This window comes from Oryzias latipes, chromosome 9 (assembly GCF_053564925.1).
Source record: "Oryzias latipes strain Hd-rR chromosome 9, Olatipes_Hd-rR_3.1".
In the NCBI taxonomy this organism is placed as follows: Eukaryota; Metazoa; Chordata; class Actinopteri; order Beloniformes; family Adrianichthyidae; genus Oryzias; species Oryzias latipes.
In genome coordinates this window covers 28628217-28645019 of record NC_136245.1, presented here as the reverse complement: position 1 = coordinate 28645019, position 16803 = coordinate 28628217, and the positions used below count along the sequence as shown (strand labels likewise).

Sequence of the window (16803 nt, the reverse complement as noted above, 5' to 3'; positions counted from 1 at the left end):
ACTATATGTGTTTTTTGAATTTAAAAAAATAAAATAAAATAAATAATGAACAAGAATATGTTTATCAAACATCAATTACCTATTTATTTCAACTAGTACATTAATACTTTATTTAAAAAAAATGTTTTCTTTATTTATGCTCATATATTTAAAGTTTAATGTCAACTGGAATTAAAAAAAATTCAAAAATAATTTTGAAATTTAGATTCGTGGATGGTAGAGTGAGAAGAAGCTTCTCAAAATAGCTGTGAAATAACCTTATTATTGGCACTGTCACCTGATTGACCCCAATCCATCTAAAATTAATGCAATACTTAGCACTACAGGTGTTCATGGGGCACAATTAATTAATAATGTATTCTAAAACTCAAATGAAAGTCCTCTTATAACTGATTATCCTAACGTGTTGTTGCCCAGTTATATTGAAAATTTGATTAAAGAACAAATACGTCTGTTGAATGGCACTGACTTCAAATGTATCATTTTTCAACACATATTTTATTACTTTATTTATTTATACATTTTAATGTACAAACAAGTTGCTGCATAAGGACTGGTTACATTCAAGGCCGCCATATTGTTATTCTGATTCTAAGAATAAAGGTGGCAGTTCTTCAAATGACCACTAGGGATGGTTTCAAAAAAGAGGAAAAACAATTGTGTTGGTATTTTTTAGGTAATTTTGCAAGCTTAAAACAACAATATTTGTTTTATATATATATCTATATATATATATACATACATACATACATACATACATACATACATACATACATACATACATACATACATACATACATACATACATACATACATACATACATACATACATACATACATACATACATACATACATACATTGGGCCTCTAAGGTTATTTGCTATAAATCTCCTCTAAATCTTTACAATTTAACATCTACTCAAGCTGAACCTGCACTAATTTAAAAAATGCAAAGACAAAACAATTTTATGTGAAATCCTTTGGCACATTTCATCTGTTTTGATCTGATTGTTTTTTGATTGAGGTTAAAAGCCTATTTTAGCCTATAAAACTGTGTATTTATTTAACTTAAGTCATTTACGCTTAATCCAGTTCAATCTAATACGAAGCCTTTCGTTTGTTTTTACAGACACTAAAATAGCTGACTGGTTAACTTCTGCAATTGAAAAAGAAATACTTTGCTACACTTTTCACAAAGAATTATGAAGTGTGTATTACAATAATACATTAACTGCTTTTAGATAGAAATCTTTTATGCAGGTTTCAGTTCCAGTTGAACATCTGGGATGGGAGTATTTCCACTCTAAAAACAGTATTTCATGTTCAGTGTGGGGTAGTTCACATGACGACGTGTAATGTGACGTCTTTGTCCTCATTTCCTCTCAGCCCACATTCAAGCCACGCTGCTTTCCCACTAATGTCATACCTCAAACCTCTGACTCCCACTTTCAGTATGCTCCAACTTTCCTTCTTACTACTTTACGCTGCTGTGTATCGCTTTTCTTCAGCCACACAACTTGGAGTCATTCCCTCTCCCTGCCGACGCAGCATTATTATACAGCTTATACTCTGTTTGTCATGTCTGCCAAAAGAGTGTCTGGGCATGCTCTAACTACTTAGTCCTCACTTAAAGCCCCAACATGCTGATTTAAACCCATGTTGAAGGCCCAAACTCTCTAGAGCTGGAAGATAAAGTATTGACTGTCATGTGGGTGTCTTTTTTCCCTACTCTTTTTTTTGTTTCTCCCCTATGTCGGCAAACAGGAAGCAGCACCACACACACATCCTGTCATCATCTACGTGGACCACAGCTTTCACTCACAATATGTCTTAAAGCCTTTGTTGTTACAGCTCACACCCCATCTACCACCCTGATTCAAGGCTTTGTCAGAAACCCCCAGAAAAGATTTATGATGGTAACTTCCTGTCTACGATGACTCACACAGTGTAAACCTTTAATTTCATTTTTAGTTTTTAATGTTTCAATATCACTCTGGTGACATAATGCTTCAACTTGTCGATTTGCATTTTTTACCGTAAGCCGAACATAAGGCAACGCATTGAGTGAGTCAAATAAATTGCGCCACTTTAACATGCAGACTTGTAATAATTGATGAGTAGGTTAGAATCATTTTGTATCAACAAAATGTAAGACCACTGACTTCAGAGTTACAAGAAGAAATATATGTAAGTAAACATCAGCAAAAGCTTTGATTAAAACGTTTGCTTTTCTGCCCCTCCCTCCCGATAGAGGGGATTATCCAGGATTAATTTGATGGCTGGGGTCATAAATCTCTGAAAAACACTAATCTATGTGAGGTTTACCCTCTCCCTGCATCCTCTCCTGATCAGCCATGTGACAGCGGCATCACTTCATTCAGGCAGAATATGTCTTTGTTCAGAAGCAAGGCAATGTTTCAAGTGGACTACAGGTTTTATTTTTTGTCTTGAGTGAGACGTTTTAGTCCCTCTCGCGGGGCAAAAGTCAACTTTAACTTTGACAAAACTTATCAACTCCTGAAGTCTAATTAACTTCTCTGACGGAGTTCACTTCCTTGTAATTCCGAGAACATCTCGTGCAGGGAAACTCATTTTTACCAGAGAGCAATATGTGCAACCGGAAGTGAAAAAACTGTGAGAAAACTCTTTAGTCATTAGGGAATATTTTTTACTGTAGGTGATATAGTTGTCATGCAGTGCTGTCTGTATTTTCCTTCATATTCCTCCTCTTCTTCTTAGACTGTTGACTTCTTCTCTCTTCTGCGTTATCATTAATCTATATAAAAAAAAACACAAACAATAAATGTGCTAAAATAACCCAACCATGACTTCCTCTTGCTCGCCTTTCTGTGTGCATAAATTTAAATATCTTGAAACTGATCAAACAAATTTGCGTTCAACCAGTCCATTAAATTAAAAAAATATAACACATGGTTCACTGTCTTGCATCATTGAGTCTGCTCTGCATCACTTCTTACACCTCCAGTCTTCCTGTAGACATCACACCCCACTTTTTTCCCCTACCCCCACTCAGTCTCACCCTAAAACAACTATGAGGCCTACGCTCACGATCAGACTCAGAGCAGCAACCATGGCGATGACTGGCAGCAGCCGGGCCTCTGTGGGCCGAAAGGGTGAGTCGCTGTCTCCATATGGTAGGGAGGGCAGGGTGACAAAAGATCTGAGAGTCTGGCAAGGCAAAGGAGCAACTGTATAAAAAGAAAGGATCAAGGAGATTCAATGATAAATAACTGTTTCAATAAACACTGTGATTTTACAGACTTTAGCTTGAAATAAGTTACTTTGGTGGATTGTTCCTAAATTTAATAAAACGTTGACCTTTGTGCAAAGTATAACAAAAACAGTTAAGGAGGTGTCAAAAGAAAAAAACAGTCAAGAAAGCAGAAATAAGTTTTTTAGAAAAACAATTAAAAAAATTATTCCTTGATGGAGTTTCCCTTTTATTAAACTATAAATAGTGTTTTTGTATTTTCTCTTTCACAGTAAAGCGTCCCCCCATTGATCGCTTTAAAAAGAGAATTTTCCCCTGCCTTAATGTACTTTTCTGTACGTTAGGGGTGTCAAACTCTATGCCTCGAGGGCCGGCCTCCTGCTGGTATACAGAAACTCTTCCCTTATCTGCTGCTGATTACCTGGATCAGGTGTGTTTAGCCAATAAGGAGCTTCAATAGCAGGTTGGCTGGAAAACCTGTTAGGCCTCGAGGCTTCTGACACCTCTGCTGGACTCTCACCAGCCACTTTATTAGGTACACCATACTAGTACAGGGTTGGACGCCCTTTTGTCTTCAGAACCGCCTTAATCCTTGCTGGAAAAGATTCAACAAGGTACTGGAAACATTCCTTAGATTTGGGCCATATTGATAAGATAGCATCACACGATTGCTGTAGATTTGTCAACTGCACATCCATGATGCCAATTGTCTGTTCCACCACATCCCAAAGATGATCTATTGGGTTTAGATCTGGTGACTGCGGAGGCCATTTGGCGCCAGTGAACTTATTGTCATGTTCAAGAAACCGGTCTAAGATGATTCCAGCTTTATGACAAGGCGCCTTGTCCTGCTGGAAGAAATTGGATTAGAAATTTGCATTAACAAGCAGTTGGATGGGTGTACCTAATAAAGAGGCCAGTGAGAGTAGAATCAAGTCTTCTCTTGTCAGTCTTGGTGTAGGCATCCCCTAACAATAGCAACAGAACCAGTTCCACTACATTCCTTTCTTTTTTATTCATCTAAGTTTGGCTGTTTGAACAAGTTTAATTTTAGCAACCCGTTCCTCTAAAGGAGCAAGGTAAATAGTAAATAGATTATTTTTTTGTTCCAGAGACCATTTAGACTGTCATGAAAAAATCGGAATTGGGTCGCATGGGGCAAAAAAATCGGAATTGGGTCGTTTCAGCCGGCAGTGTGAACGTAGCCTTAGACATATCTCTGAAGGTTTGTTGTACCTGTAAGGAGGAAGGTAACTTGGTAAAAGATGGTTTTGTTTTCCTCCTGCAGGGAGCAGCGATAAGTTCCCTCTTCATCCAGATGTAGCTGATTTAAGACCACAGAGGATTCATGCGTCACCACCAAGGGCACAAAGTCACTTTCATTCAGCTGGTTATAGAATTCGGGAAGAGACAAAAACAGATGACTGGGTGTGAAAGCTATAAATACATTGGGCGAGTACTGTACAGCCAAAAATGGTAAATGATGCCATGTTTGCCTTTCAAGGTCATAAAAACAATGTAAAAAATGACTTGTTTCTGCTACAGTAGATCAAATCATGCTTTTTTTTGTTGCTATGAGCAACATCGGGAGACCTTTTTAGTTCTTGGCACTCCTGGGGCCCAGGAGTAGTAGTATTCTGGTTTTCCTGAAATAAGTAAATGCCATGGTTGGTAACAGTTCAACACCACCTGGCCTCCCTCTTCAGCTCGCACTGGGTTTTCTGGAAAACAGGCAAGATTAAGAACCAAGAGATCTTGCCTTTGCATTTGGATTACTCAAATAATCCCTTTTTTCATTTGACGTTCATGTGAGCATGTGGCTGCGCTTTGGTTAAGAACACTTTTCTTCACATGTGATATGTTTAGAAAACAGGTCATACTAAAACTCACCACCACAGTTGTGCTGACCGGATGGAGAGGGGCAGATGTACATCTTGAATTTGCAGGTTAGGCAGTCAATTACTCTTCTATTAAGAAATCCTGAAAAGCAAGCACAAATGTAATCATTCACACATAGTCGACAGTGTTTGCACACATGATAGGATCAAACTGAATGAACTTACCACACTTGTTGGGGCAGAGTCCTGGGAAAGAAATGGATAAATGATGTGAAACTAATTCACAACACTGACCTACCAAAGTACTCTTTACTTATCACTGAGCAGAGAATGCACTGTGACTCATGTTGATTACCATCACGGATGAACGTGTCCAAGTGTTTCTCCAAGATCCTATTGCCTTTCTCCAGGATCTGAATGGTTTTAGAAGTTATCAACCCTTCAGAAAGGAGATGATTTGTTTATAAGGTACTTCAATTTGTAAAGTTCTTGTAAATGTTACACCACTGTTGTTGTAAAATCAACATTTTCAAGTTCTCACCACTTTTATTTATGTTCCAGAAGCGGTTAAATTCACTTTGGTACTCAGTTCTTGCTCTATACAGAGTAGTGGGATCTAAGAAAAACACATTTTAGTGGTAAAATATTATGAGACTGTCAAAATATAAAAAGCTCCCCTTGATCTTACCAATGACACCCTTTCTTTGACGACTTGTTTGCTTGTAGTTCTGATATGCGTGGTCACAAATCATATTCAGCTCTATCTGATATTTTATTGCAGTCGAGAGGATGAAGTCTTCATGAAGGAACCTGATGATGCGCTCACATTGCAGACAGGTCTCAGCAGCAGGGATAAAGCAGAGCAGGTAGACCAGCATCAGCAACATCTCTGCTCTGCTTTCCACCGCCGTGATGAGTCACTCTGGGTTCTGATGATTTCCTCTGAAAATTATTTGACAATACAGTCGACCTGATAACCTTACAGAGCATTGCTACCTATACTGATACTATAGTGTAAAGTTATAAAACTGTATAGCAAATATGGTTTTGATGTACATAGAAGAAAGATTAAGCATGTTGTAAATAAAAACGTGGAAAAAAACAGACATTTTGTGGTTTATCTTTTGTAGTAGAACTAGATTAGTAGTTTAACAGGAAACAGAAAATACACTATAATATCTGTTTGTCAAACATAAATTTATGTTATTGGGACACAGTCCACATGCAAGTTAGCTTATTGCTGTCACCCAGTGGCAGAACATTTCATTTTAAAAGCTCTACTTGTTCTTACCTCTGTTTGCGGCTGTGCTTGATGAATTTACCACACAGTGCACTTCAGGATATTTAAAAAAAAATAAAAAAAATTTTTGTGTGTATTTAAGTGTTTTTTGTTTTGTTTATGTTTTGAATTAATACTAGATTATGGATTAGCAGTTACAATTCTGAAAATAATTTTAAATTTATATCAAAACAAGGGCATTTTGGAAATATTGATATTGAAGTCGTCTCCACTGGCAACTATTGCCATAGCAAAAACCTGAAAAAAGCAAATTCATTTAAAAGCTGTTCAAGGTTAATTTCGTCTGAAAAAAAGACAAAAAATAAGCCAATATGATGTAATTCCTAATGTAAAATTATCTATAACTAACTTTTGCTCATTTGTTTTGTTATTGCCGTGTAATATATGTTCACATTTTTTGGTAGCAATATTTTAACTACATTTCCCAGAACCCCCTGCAGGGGTAAAATGGACGAATCCGCTCTGGTCGTAAAAGTTTGCGCAGCTGCGCAGTGGAAAGTCGCACTCGCAGCTGTGTGGTGTACTGGCACGCCTTGACCTCAGCAACTCTAAAGGAAATATAAGGTACTAAAATGTTCTTTAAAAAATTTTTGAGACTGAAAAACAAATCCGGGACGATTAGCACCTTTTGTGCGCTCCGTTAAGATCGACAGCTAAAACGTCTGTGTATTGTGAACGTCATGACGCGGTCATGAAGGGGTTGTTGAACCTAAACCCAGATTTCCACGACGACTCACACAAACGCACAGCACTCTCGGCTGGTGGCACTGCGTTGATGCTGGAAAATGTGGTTACGTGGAAACTTTACACGTGTTTTATGTGCCATGTTTGTCATAGCACCCTTTATCCGGCTCGTGTTTTGGAGTTTGTTACAAATATAGACAAAAGGTGTGGTTGTGTGTTTGAACCCTGTGTGCCAACAAACCCTGACACACAAACACACACAAAGCACTCAATTCTAGGGTCTTTGGAAGGTGGAGTGATGATAAATAAAATATTTCCACACAGCAAAAAAGTCATTCTGCTTCAAATCTTCAGTTTTTTCCTAGATTATCACATGCAGCAATGAAAAAGCCCTAAAATAACTACAGTATTTACTGTGAAAACAAGAAAACATTCCTCTGGTGCAAAAGGTGACCCATCTCCCTCTTGTGCCTGAAGCAAATGGACTATAACAAAAAAATAAATTACAAAAAAAAAAAATCCCCTAATATTAATAATATCTGTTTTCTCTTACAGGTTGGGGCCCTATCCTCCCACAAGAAAACATGTCAAAGATTTGCATTTAAACACTCCCTCCAACGTCACTGGTGCCAGCGTATGGATTTATTTTTAATTTTTGTGTTTAGGTTCTGTTAGACAGGAAGCGTACTGCTCCTCTTGTGCCAAAACCTCCCCAGACTTCCCTGCTATTCTTCAGCATGTATCAGATTGTCCCCGGTACGCCTGTAGAGCAGCATTTCACAGAAGGATCCCACGGCTCGCCGTTTAAGAAAAAGCGCTCCAGTGAAAGGCGGCCATTGGTCATATCTGGTGTTCTAGGCTGTGTGCTAGGCCTAGCTGCTGTGATCGCATGGTGCTACTACTACATGTCTCTACGCAAAGCACAGCTGCTGAAGAACGAGTCGCTTGACCTGAGAAAAGATGGCTTTGTCATACACAACCAGGGAGGGACCGTTATCTTCACCATGACCTTCAGGTGGGTTTGATGAGGTTGTTATTGTTGATAAATCTGCAGATTTTTCTATAAGATCAATTATCGTATTTTTCGTACTGTAAGTTGCAGACGCCAAAAAATGCATAATAAAGAAGAAATCATGTATAAGTTGCACTTTTGGGAGAAATTTAATAGAGGAATAGATAACAAAAATACACTGATTAAATGCACAATTCACGACTGTAACCAAATTGAACATGAAACAGGAGAAATTGTGTGTTTAGTATATTATTGCAGCAACTGAGCAATTTTTAAGATAACCATAACCTAAAGAACATGCTAACTAGTCAACTAAGCTCTTTAAGTCACTTTAAATCACTAAATTTATTGAATTCTGCATCTTCTGTGTTGCTTTGGAACAAAAACTGATACACGCACCCACGGTGCCCTCTAGTGGTTTTTAGTGAGGAAATCACAAACACATTAACCTATTTATTATTATTTTAAATCACACACAGGTTGCTACGACAGAGTTTTAGGGCCAGTTTACAAAAGAGAAACTTTTTTTAAATTACGACTTTTAAGTTGTAAATCTCATGAATTTACGAGTTTTTTTTCTCGTAGATTTACGAGTTTTTATCTCGTAAATTTACGACTTAAAAAAAAGTGATAGATTAACGAGGAAAAAATACCAAAGTTTTCCGTTTATCAGAGCCTCGGTTGAAAAGGAAATATGTGGTGCCTTTTGTGAAGCTTCCGGATAGGTTTAAAGAAAACAGAGATTGGCGACTCAAAATCAGATTATTTTCAGTGGAGCCGGCTCTCCGGAGTTCGGTGTCAGTAAAGCGGAGTTTCATATGTAAAATAAGGAGCTCAGAGACACGTTTGGGTGTAGAGGACCGCTGCAGCCTTTATTCTCCTTTTCATTCACATAACCTGATGTTCATTTGTCACCTTACGTCATGAACCTGTCATCCGAACACCAATGTGGAAGTAAACAGTGTTCCATGCGCCCACTCCTCCAGATAAAACGTCCCGTTTCAACATAAAACAGTAAAGATGAATGAAAATAGTCTGTTATATTAGCATTTGAACGCTGAAAATGCCAAAAAGTGCTCCTCCTCAGACGGAAGCGTCAGACAAACGTGGAGATCTTGTCTTTGGTGGATGAAGAAAGGATTCAGGTGGACAGCTGCAGGGAGACCGATGGCTTCATCGGGCTACAAAGATCCTGCAAACTAACAATCAATGAATAAAACATTAATAAATCGTAAATCAAACAAATGAGCTTCCATTATCAATAAACATTCAGCTCACCTGTTTAATTGAGTTTAGTCGGTCTGCTCTGCTGCTGCACTGTATGCTCACTTCGACTTTAAACTCGTAAATTTACGAGTTTTTTTCTCGTAAATCTACGACTTAAAATCTCATAATTTTATTTATTTATTTATTTATTTATTTATTTTGGGTGGCCCTAAAACTCCGTCGTAGGTTTCACCAATGGTAAAGCCATGCAAAAAACTGCGATTTACATTCTGAAAAATACCGTACACAAATCTATATTGTGAGCCGTTAAATTAGGTATTAATGAATAAAATCTTGAGTTTTTTTTCTAGATATGGTAGTAAGTCTTTTGTTTGTTTTTATGTTTTCTCCGGATGCCAAATGCAAATGTTTTGTTCATAAAAACAAACAAAAGACTTACTATTTTTATACTTAGAATTCTAGGTTAAATAAAAGGCAAAAGCATGCAGGGATCTTGGCAATGTTTCTTTCTTTTTTTTCTAATCTTATAAATGCAATTTCCTCTTTTGTGTCATTGAAACTTCCTGTGTCAGAAGATTCCTTTGGTAACATGTCAGCTGTTCATAGACTCGTGTACGTTATAAGTTAGATTTCCAGTTTGAAAACTTTACATAAAAGTACAAGAAAATGCATTTGAAGGATGCATTTAGTTTTTTTTCCTTTCAGCTGCTATAGTATAGAAATATATATATTTTTAACTTTTGTTTGGAGATCCTACAATTTATAAAATATCTAAAGATAGTTTATTACAAATCTGCACTGCAGTTATAAAGACCTAATTCTTACTTTTAAGCAAATAACATTAAATGGGGATTAGAACTGTATTACCTTCTGTAATCCAGATTAAGAATCTCATTTTGCTGCAGTGAAAACAAAGCTCTTTGTGCGAGCCAGCTGCACTGAGATAACTTTTCCTGAACACAGCTGTTCCTCTTTGCGTGCTGACCCATATAACAAGATGCCTGTCTGTATTTGCTGATGGAAAACCAGATGAGACAGACACGTGCTTGCACCCTAAGGGGAGGCAGATTCAGTAATGACCCACACAGCTCCAACGGACAGAAATAGTCAGCGCTTGAGCAGAAAAAGAGCCCCTGGTTGGAGGCTGAAACGTTCTTTGTCGTAAATGAGTTTCCATTGTTAGAAAAGTCTAAAGCTGGGGTGTCAGAATTCAGGCTTTGAGGGTCGGTGTCCAACATGTTTTCCAACCAACCTGCCATTGAAGCTCCTTATTGGCTAAACACACCTGATCCAGGTATCCAGGTAAGAGGCAGGCTTTCTGGAAAACCAGCAGGAGGCCGACCCTCGAGGTCTGAAGCATTGACACTGGGCCATTTGTGTTGAGCTTGGCCCTAACTTGTCTTTCCACACTTTGTTCCAGATCTGACAATCTGGATCTGGACTCCTGCTCTAAGGAGAAAAATATTCTCAGCTGCACTCGCTCATACTCAGGAAACCTGAACTTCTTTATCGAGACGGTCCGATCAAAAGACACTGTGATGTGTTACCGGGTTCGCTGGGAGGAGCTGCAAAATAATCACTCAATTGAACACGCCATGGCATACAACGGTTCCCACTGGTATGGAGGGGCAGAAACCGCAGAGCAACACTGGCCCATAAAGATCCAAGGGGAACAGGACCCACAGCCCTTCGTCACCAGTGATGTCTATTCCAACCGAAAAGCTTTTGGGGGAATACTAGAGCGGTACTGGCTGTCGTCAAATGCAACCGCGATCAAGATTAACGATTCGGTACCGTTTCATTTGGGTTGGTCAGAGAAGGACAGAACGCTCAGGTTTGAGGCGCGCTACCAGAACTCTCCCTTCAGACCAGCAGCAGGACAGAGGGCCTTTCCTGAGCTCAGCTACAGAGTTTGTGTGGGGGCCAATGTTGCCTCCATTCACAAATATATGGTGAGTGTCGTCATGGATTTTTAGCAACACCTATGATGATGTTAAACAGATGGAACTTCCTGAGCTAATCTAGTATCTCTTAGTTTATATTTTTTTTTTTTAGTTTGGCAGATGAAATACAGATAATAAAGCTGTCATGGAAAATAATTTTTCAGATCCTCCTATTCAACACTTGTCCATTTGGCACGCTTTTTAATTAGCTGTGTTTTGAGGTTAAGGTTAGAAAAAGGGCCATCATGCTGATTACGGCTGCACGATATGAGGAAAACTCGCGATTGGCAATATTAGTGATCAATATTGCGATGACGATATAACTTGCGATACATGAACAAACAGCAAAACAACCAAAAACATAATTACCATTTCCATCAACAGTTTTATTTAAAAAGGAGTTTGCACAACTTAAAAACACTCCAAATGACCCTCGTCAACATAGGAGGCAAACATCTAACATAAAAGGCGTCCATCCGATTGGTCAAATGCATAAAGGGATTTATTTGATTCATTAAATACTTCAAGCTGCCATAAGATTGTTTTAGCACATTTAAGGTCATCATTAATTGCAGTTTTTGCTGATTATTGCTATATGCTTGATATCGCCATAACGATAAATTTGCGATTTATTGTGCAGGCCTAATCCTGATTAAACATCAGGGCATTTTGGGGGATCTGCTGACTGACACCAAGGAGGAAAGATTGTTCAGTTAAAAAACAAAAAAATAATAGAAAATAAACATCATGGGGGATTTGGAGAGGATTCATATGATGAAAAATGCTAGTTAGCCTAACAGGAAGAGGGAAAATAGTTAGATTGAGTAAACATGGCTCCAAACTCAACCCAACAGATTAACTTAAGGTTGTTTCATGTAAAAAACGGTCAAAAAGCTGAGTAAATGTAATGCAGGAAGGTGTGACACCTGGAATGACAGGCTAAATATGTTCTTCTTTTTTCAGTCATAACAAAAAACTGAGTTAATGATCTGCTTGAAGAAGGTTATGGGTTTCAGGGAAACGGGAACCAGCTGTGATGCAGACGTCAGGCTCATCAGAACTGTAAAATATAATAAGTGCATGCAACTTACAATTGCCTTATACTTCACAATAGATGTATCACACGCATGACAATCACACATTCCATTTTCTGTGACGTATCTTGAGGTGGCCGTACGATTCTCAAGGGAACTGCAAGACACACTTGCTCTCCCTTTAAGATGCAGCCGCTCCTCTATATGACTTTCTTTTGCATTGGTTTCAAAATACTTTCAACAGTAGTGCATGGTTGTTGTTGCTTTTATCTTTAAATTGCTTATGTTAAATGAAGTAAACCGAAGCTAAAAGCTGGTTCATTCCAGTACAGGGGCATGGGACTAAGGCTATTGCAGACATGTTGTGTTTTTCACTGGGTTCTCTTTACGTGTGTCACACAGGTACGGCGGTACTTCCCTAAACCCATTAAAGTCCCTTCTTCTGAGGTTTTTGCAAAGCCAGTGTGGTCCACATGGGCTCTTTACAAGACGGCTGTAAGTCAGGAGAAGCTGCTGCGCTATGCCACTGACATCACCAAGCACGGCTTCAACTGCTCCCATCTGGAGCTGGATGACCGCTACACCTCTGACTATGGAGAGTTTGACTTTGACCCGCAGAAGTTCCCAAATGCCAGCGGCATGTTCGAAAAACTCAGAAAAAAGCAGTTTAAAGTGACACTGTGGACACATCCTTTCATCAACTACGACTCCATCAATTTTGGTGTGGCGGTGGAGAAAGGCCTGTTTGTCCGGGAGCCCAGCGGTGAGCTGCCTGCTCTGGTTCGCTGGTGGAACGGAGTCGGAGGCATCTTGGACTTTACCAACCCAGAGGCCAGAGAGTGGTTTTCCTCACACCTGAGCACGCTCAAAGCTCGCTACCAAGTGGCTTCCTTTAAGTTTGATGCCGGAGAGACCAGCTACCTCCCGCGACATTTCAGCACCCTGATGCCGCTGTCCGACCCCTCCTCCTTCACCCGGCACTATGCAGAGATGGCTCTGCCGTTCAGCGACCGTGCTGAGCTGCGAGTGGGATACCAGAGTCAAAACGTCTCTTGCTTCTACAGGATCATTGACAGAGACTCAGTGTGGGGTTATGAGCTCGGGCTCAAGTCCATCATCCCCACGGTTCTTACCATCAGCATTCTGGGTTACCAGTTTGTCTTACCCGATATGATAGGTGGGAATGCATATCCCAACCGCACTGCAGGTAGGCCAGACTGACACATACTCTCACTTTTGTCTTTGTGCAGGTACATGTTGGTCTAATGTCTGTTTTTCAACATATTTCCTTTACTTTAGAGGGAAAAGATGCTCTTCCAGACAGAGAGCTGTACATCAGGTGGTTGGAGTTGTCTGCTTTTATGCCCGTCATGCAGTTCTCTATTCCACCGTGGGCCTACGACAAAGAGGTGGGTTCTGTAAAACGGATAGAAGTAGGGACAAGAAAAAGAAAAAAAAAGAAAAATTGAATTGAATTGCCTTTTTTAAAATTGAACATTTTTGAAATTGTCAAATCTGAAGTGGATCCACTTCCGTGCACAGTGGTTTCTTGACCTCCTTAACGACCCACTCTGATGAATCAACTGGTTTCTTTAAGCTGCTTTGAATTTTTGGTGTTGTCCTGACAAATCTTTAGTTATAGAGATTTTAGATTTAGGCATTACTTTAAATTTGGTTCAGCTTGGATTCTCACTGGAGTGAGGTCAAACACACTGGATCTTAGTTTGCCTTTTAGTCTTGACATGTACTATCTAACAATGCATGCGCCTTTGGGTTTTTGGTATACGGTAATTTGATTGCATGAAGAACCATGGGTCTGTCTGTGATTAGACTTTAACTTTAAATATACTGCACACACATTTTTTTAGCGCCTAAAACACTTTTGCATACTACTGAATAGAGCTCAGGTGCTGTAAACAAGGATGTGTAGCAGAAAAATGTAAGTAAATAAATCATTAAATAAATTTAGAAGGAAACATCAATTAGACAGAAATTTTTTGAAGAATATTTCAACTTTAGAAACAATCTTCATTTGTACGTGGATATTGTCCATTTTTGTTATGTCCACCAGAGTGCAGTAAAGAAAAACATTTGAAAGGTTTGCTTCTGTGATGGATGTTGTGTTTTGAACAGCAATGGATGAGACTTTGCTGATTCCATCACCTGGTGATTTAAACCATAGTTGATGGGTTTGTGCCAACACAGAATTTGTGCTCCCTCATCTGTAGGTGGTGGAAATTGCCCAGAAGTTCACAGAACTTCATGAAACTCTGGTGACCCCGAGGGTCTTAGAACTGGCAAATGAAGTCCTTAAAACCGGAGACCCGATCATACGGCCGCTGTGGTGGATCGCTAACGATGACGAGGTGGCCTATAAGATCGACTCTCAGTTTATGATCGGAGATGACCTGATGGTGGCTCCTGTGTTGGAACCGGGAAAACAAGAGAGAGATATCTATCTACCTGCAGGACAATGGAGAAGCTACAAGGGGGAACATTTTGACAAAACTCCTGTGTACCTCACTGATTACCCTGTGGATCTGAATGAAATTGCTTACTTTACATGGGTTCCTTTGATCGACACCTGATTGCTTTTACATCCTTCAAATAATTTTCATCCTCGTGTGCCTTTCAGAGCCAAAAGGAAAACCGATCCCTGATTGTATCACCAAGGCTGTCTTTCTCCTTACGAGGCACCTTAATTCTGTAGTTTTAGGCTGTCAGGTGTTCTGTGAGCCTGAAGTAATTAATCTTTCCAGTCCAGGTGGATTACATGTCTGTGCCATAACATTAATCTCATAATCCAATGGGGTTGGGGACTCTCCAGTAATAAATATGCACAGATTTGGATAAACACAGCTGAACATCAGCATCATTCTGGCGTTTTCTGCACTGAGCTGGCAAATCCATGGAAGTAATGCACCATTCAACTGCACTTTACTTATGCTAGAATTTCAGTTTAATAACGACAATAATGCACGGATGTTTGGTCATGTGTTTAGCAGCGTTCTGAGCACAAATAGCTGCTAATATTTTTCATGCAATGATTGTCGACCTGCTGTGCCATCTTTCTATGTCAGTGCCAAAGTAAACAGTCTGTCTGTCTGTCATCTGCTGAAGTTAAAATGCATTGCTCAGGGCAGAAAAAATAAATATTTTAAATTATTTTTATGCACAAGTAAATATGTATTGAACCACTACTTATATTTCTGTGAAAATGTCATACATTAGTGTGCCCTCCACAGCTGCATTGTGAATGTTTTTTGCCTCATTTTTTTTGTCTTGAATGAACAAAGAAGTGTGCGCCTCATGAATCTAAACTTCCTCTCCTACGTTATGATTTACAGAGCGCATGAGTTTGAATGTTCCTGCACTGTGACTGCTGACATGAGAATAAAGGAGAATGAAGCACAAGACTGCTTATCTGAAGAGTTTGCTAAAATATTTTTTTTAAAATACCTCTAGATCTGTGAAAAAACACAACCCTGTCTGATAATAGAAGAACCTAAGAAGTCAATTTTCTGTTTAAGTTCCGGTTGTATGTCTCTATGTGGCCCGGCAAGGTGTACCCCGCCCTCACCAAATAGTAGCTGGGAAGGCTCCAACGACCCTGTGACTCTGAACGGGACTAGAAAGCTTTAGAATATGAATGGATGAAACATTTTGTAGATGTTCTTTTAAACAGCATAACTGAGTTAAAGCTCAATTATGTTTCCAGGAAATTTATAAAAAGAAGATATAGAGTCTAAGTTGACATCAGTAAAAATTAGTAGCTGCAATATCTTTCACAGTCACAAAACAATAATTAAGCACAAGCATAATAAAGCTCTAAAAAGTTTCAAGCAGGACTTGCTGAATTTCTTTGGAAAAAAAAGGATGAATACAACTTTTGCAAACAAACACATTCAGTTATACTGACATATATTTAATGCCAGCATATTTACTGGTCCCAGAAGAATCTAAGATTGAGATCAACTGAAATAGAATTATTCACAAAATAGTTAATTATGCTGTTTATTTCACCATAATGCCATCAGTGTAAAAGTCATGTTGGGAGTCGTGTTCTGAAGCTTTTAACAGCTAATGGGTGAGGTTTCTGGGAATGTAACTTAAAAGATGAATCCCTGTGTGGAAAAAAAACTCCAAGTTGATCTCAGACATTTTCCTTCATTTGTTTCAGGATCACAGTCAAACTTTTCATCTTCATTTATTTGCATTTTACAAGCACATAATATATACTAGAACTGCATGTAGAAATAATCTCCTCTGTTCCAGAAGAATGACAGAAACCTTCAGCTGTATGATAAAGAATTATGTTCTTACCAAGAGGGAAAGTAAACTGTCTTTCTGGGGATGCTGGAACTTATTACTGTAGTACAATCTTCATATCCCACAAAGGGCTTGCAGACATTTGTAGAGAGGGAAGGGTGGATAGAAACAAATGTTAAAAAGGTCAAGCATAATGGCCTTAACTTCTCCGATCACTCTGACTTCCTCCCACAGTCCAAAGACAAATCAAATCTACCCACCGCA

At 38.9% G+C, this 16803-nt stretch overlaps 2 protein-coding genes across 5 annotated transcripts; one reads left to right on the top strand and one right to left on the bottom strand.

The window, feature by feature from the left end:
* Positions 1-2646: 2646 nt before the first annotated feature.
* izumo1 (izumo sperm-oocyte fusion 1) lies at positions 2647-6522 on the bottom strand. Of its 3 annotated transcripts, none has more exons than XM_020705774.3 (10): positions 6362-6522; positions 5759-6012; positions 5612-5686; positions 5426-5509; positions 5296-5316; positions 5123-5212; positions 4826-4953; positions 4469-4619; positions 3041-3209; positions 2647-2776 (listed from the first exon to the last, which is right to left on the bottom strand). In XM_020705774.3, the coding sequence occupies exons 2-10, from the start codon at positions 5955-5957 to the stop codon at positions 2716-2718; spliced, it is 978 nt and encodes a 325-aa protein (XP_020561433.1). In that variant the 5' UTR covers positions 5958-6012; positions 6362-6522; the 3' UTR covers positions 2647-2715. The 3 variants fall into 3 exon arrangements, with proteins under 3 accessions (XP_020561433.1, XP_020561432.1, XP_078809331.1); XM_020705773.3 differs by having other exon boundaries at positions 3041-3189; XM_078953205.1 differs by having other exon boundaries at positions 3041-3189; positions 4826-4878.
* Positions 3703-15684, top strand: LOC101157703 (myogenesis-regulating glycosidase). Of its 2 annotated transcripts, none has more exons than XM_078953203.1 (6): positions 3703-3846; positions 7610-8069; positions 10714-11245; positions 12673-13477; positions 13570-13679; positions 14499-15684. In XM_078953203.1, exons 2-6 carry the CDS (start codon positions 7792-7794, stop codon positions 14856-14858), a joined length of 2085 nt encoding a protein of 694 aa, XP_078809329.1. In that variant the 5' UTR covers positions 3703-3846; positions 7610-7791; the 3' UTR covers positions 14859-15684. The 2 variants fall into 2 exon arrangements, with proteins under 2 accessions (XP_078809329.1, XP_004072328.1); XM_004072280.4 differs by lacking the exon at positions 3703-3846 and adding an exon at positions 6563-6934.
* Positions 15685-16803: the final 1119 nt, after the last annotated feature.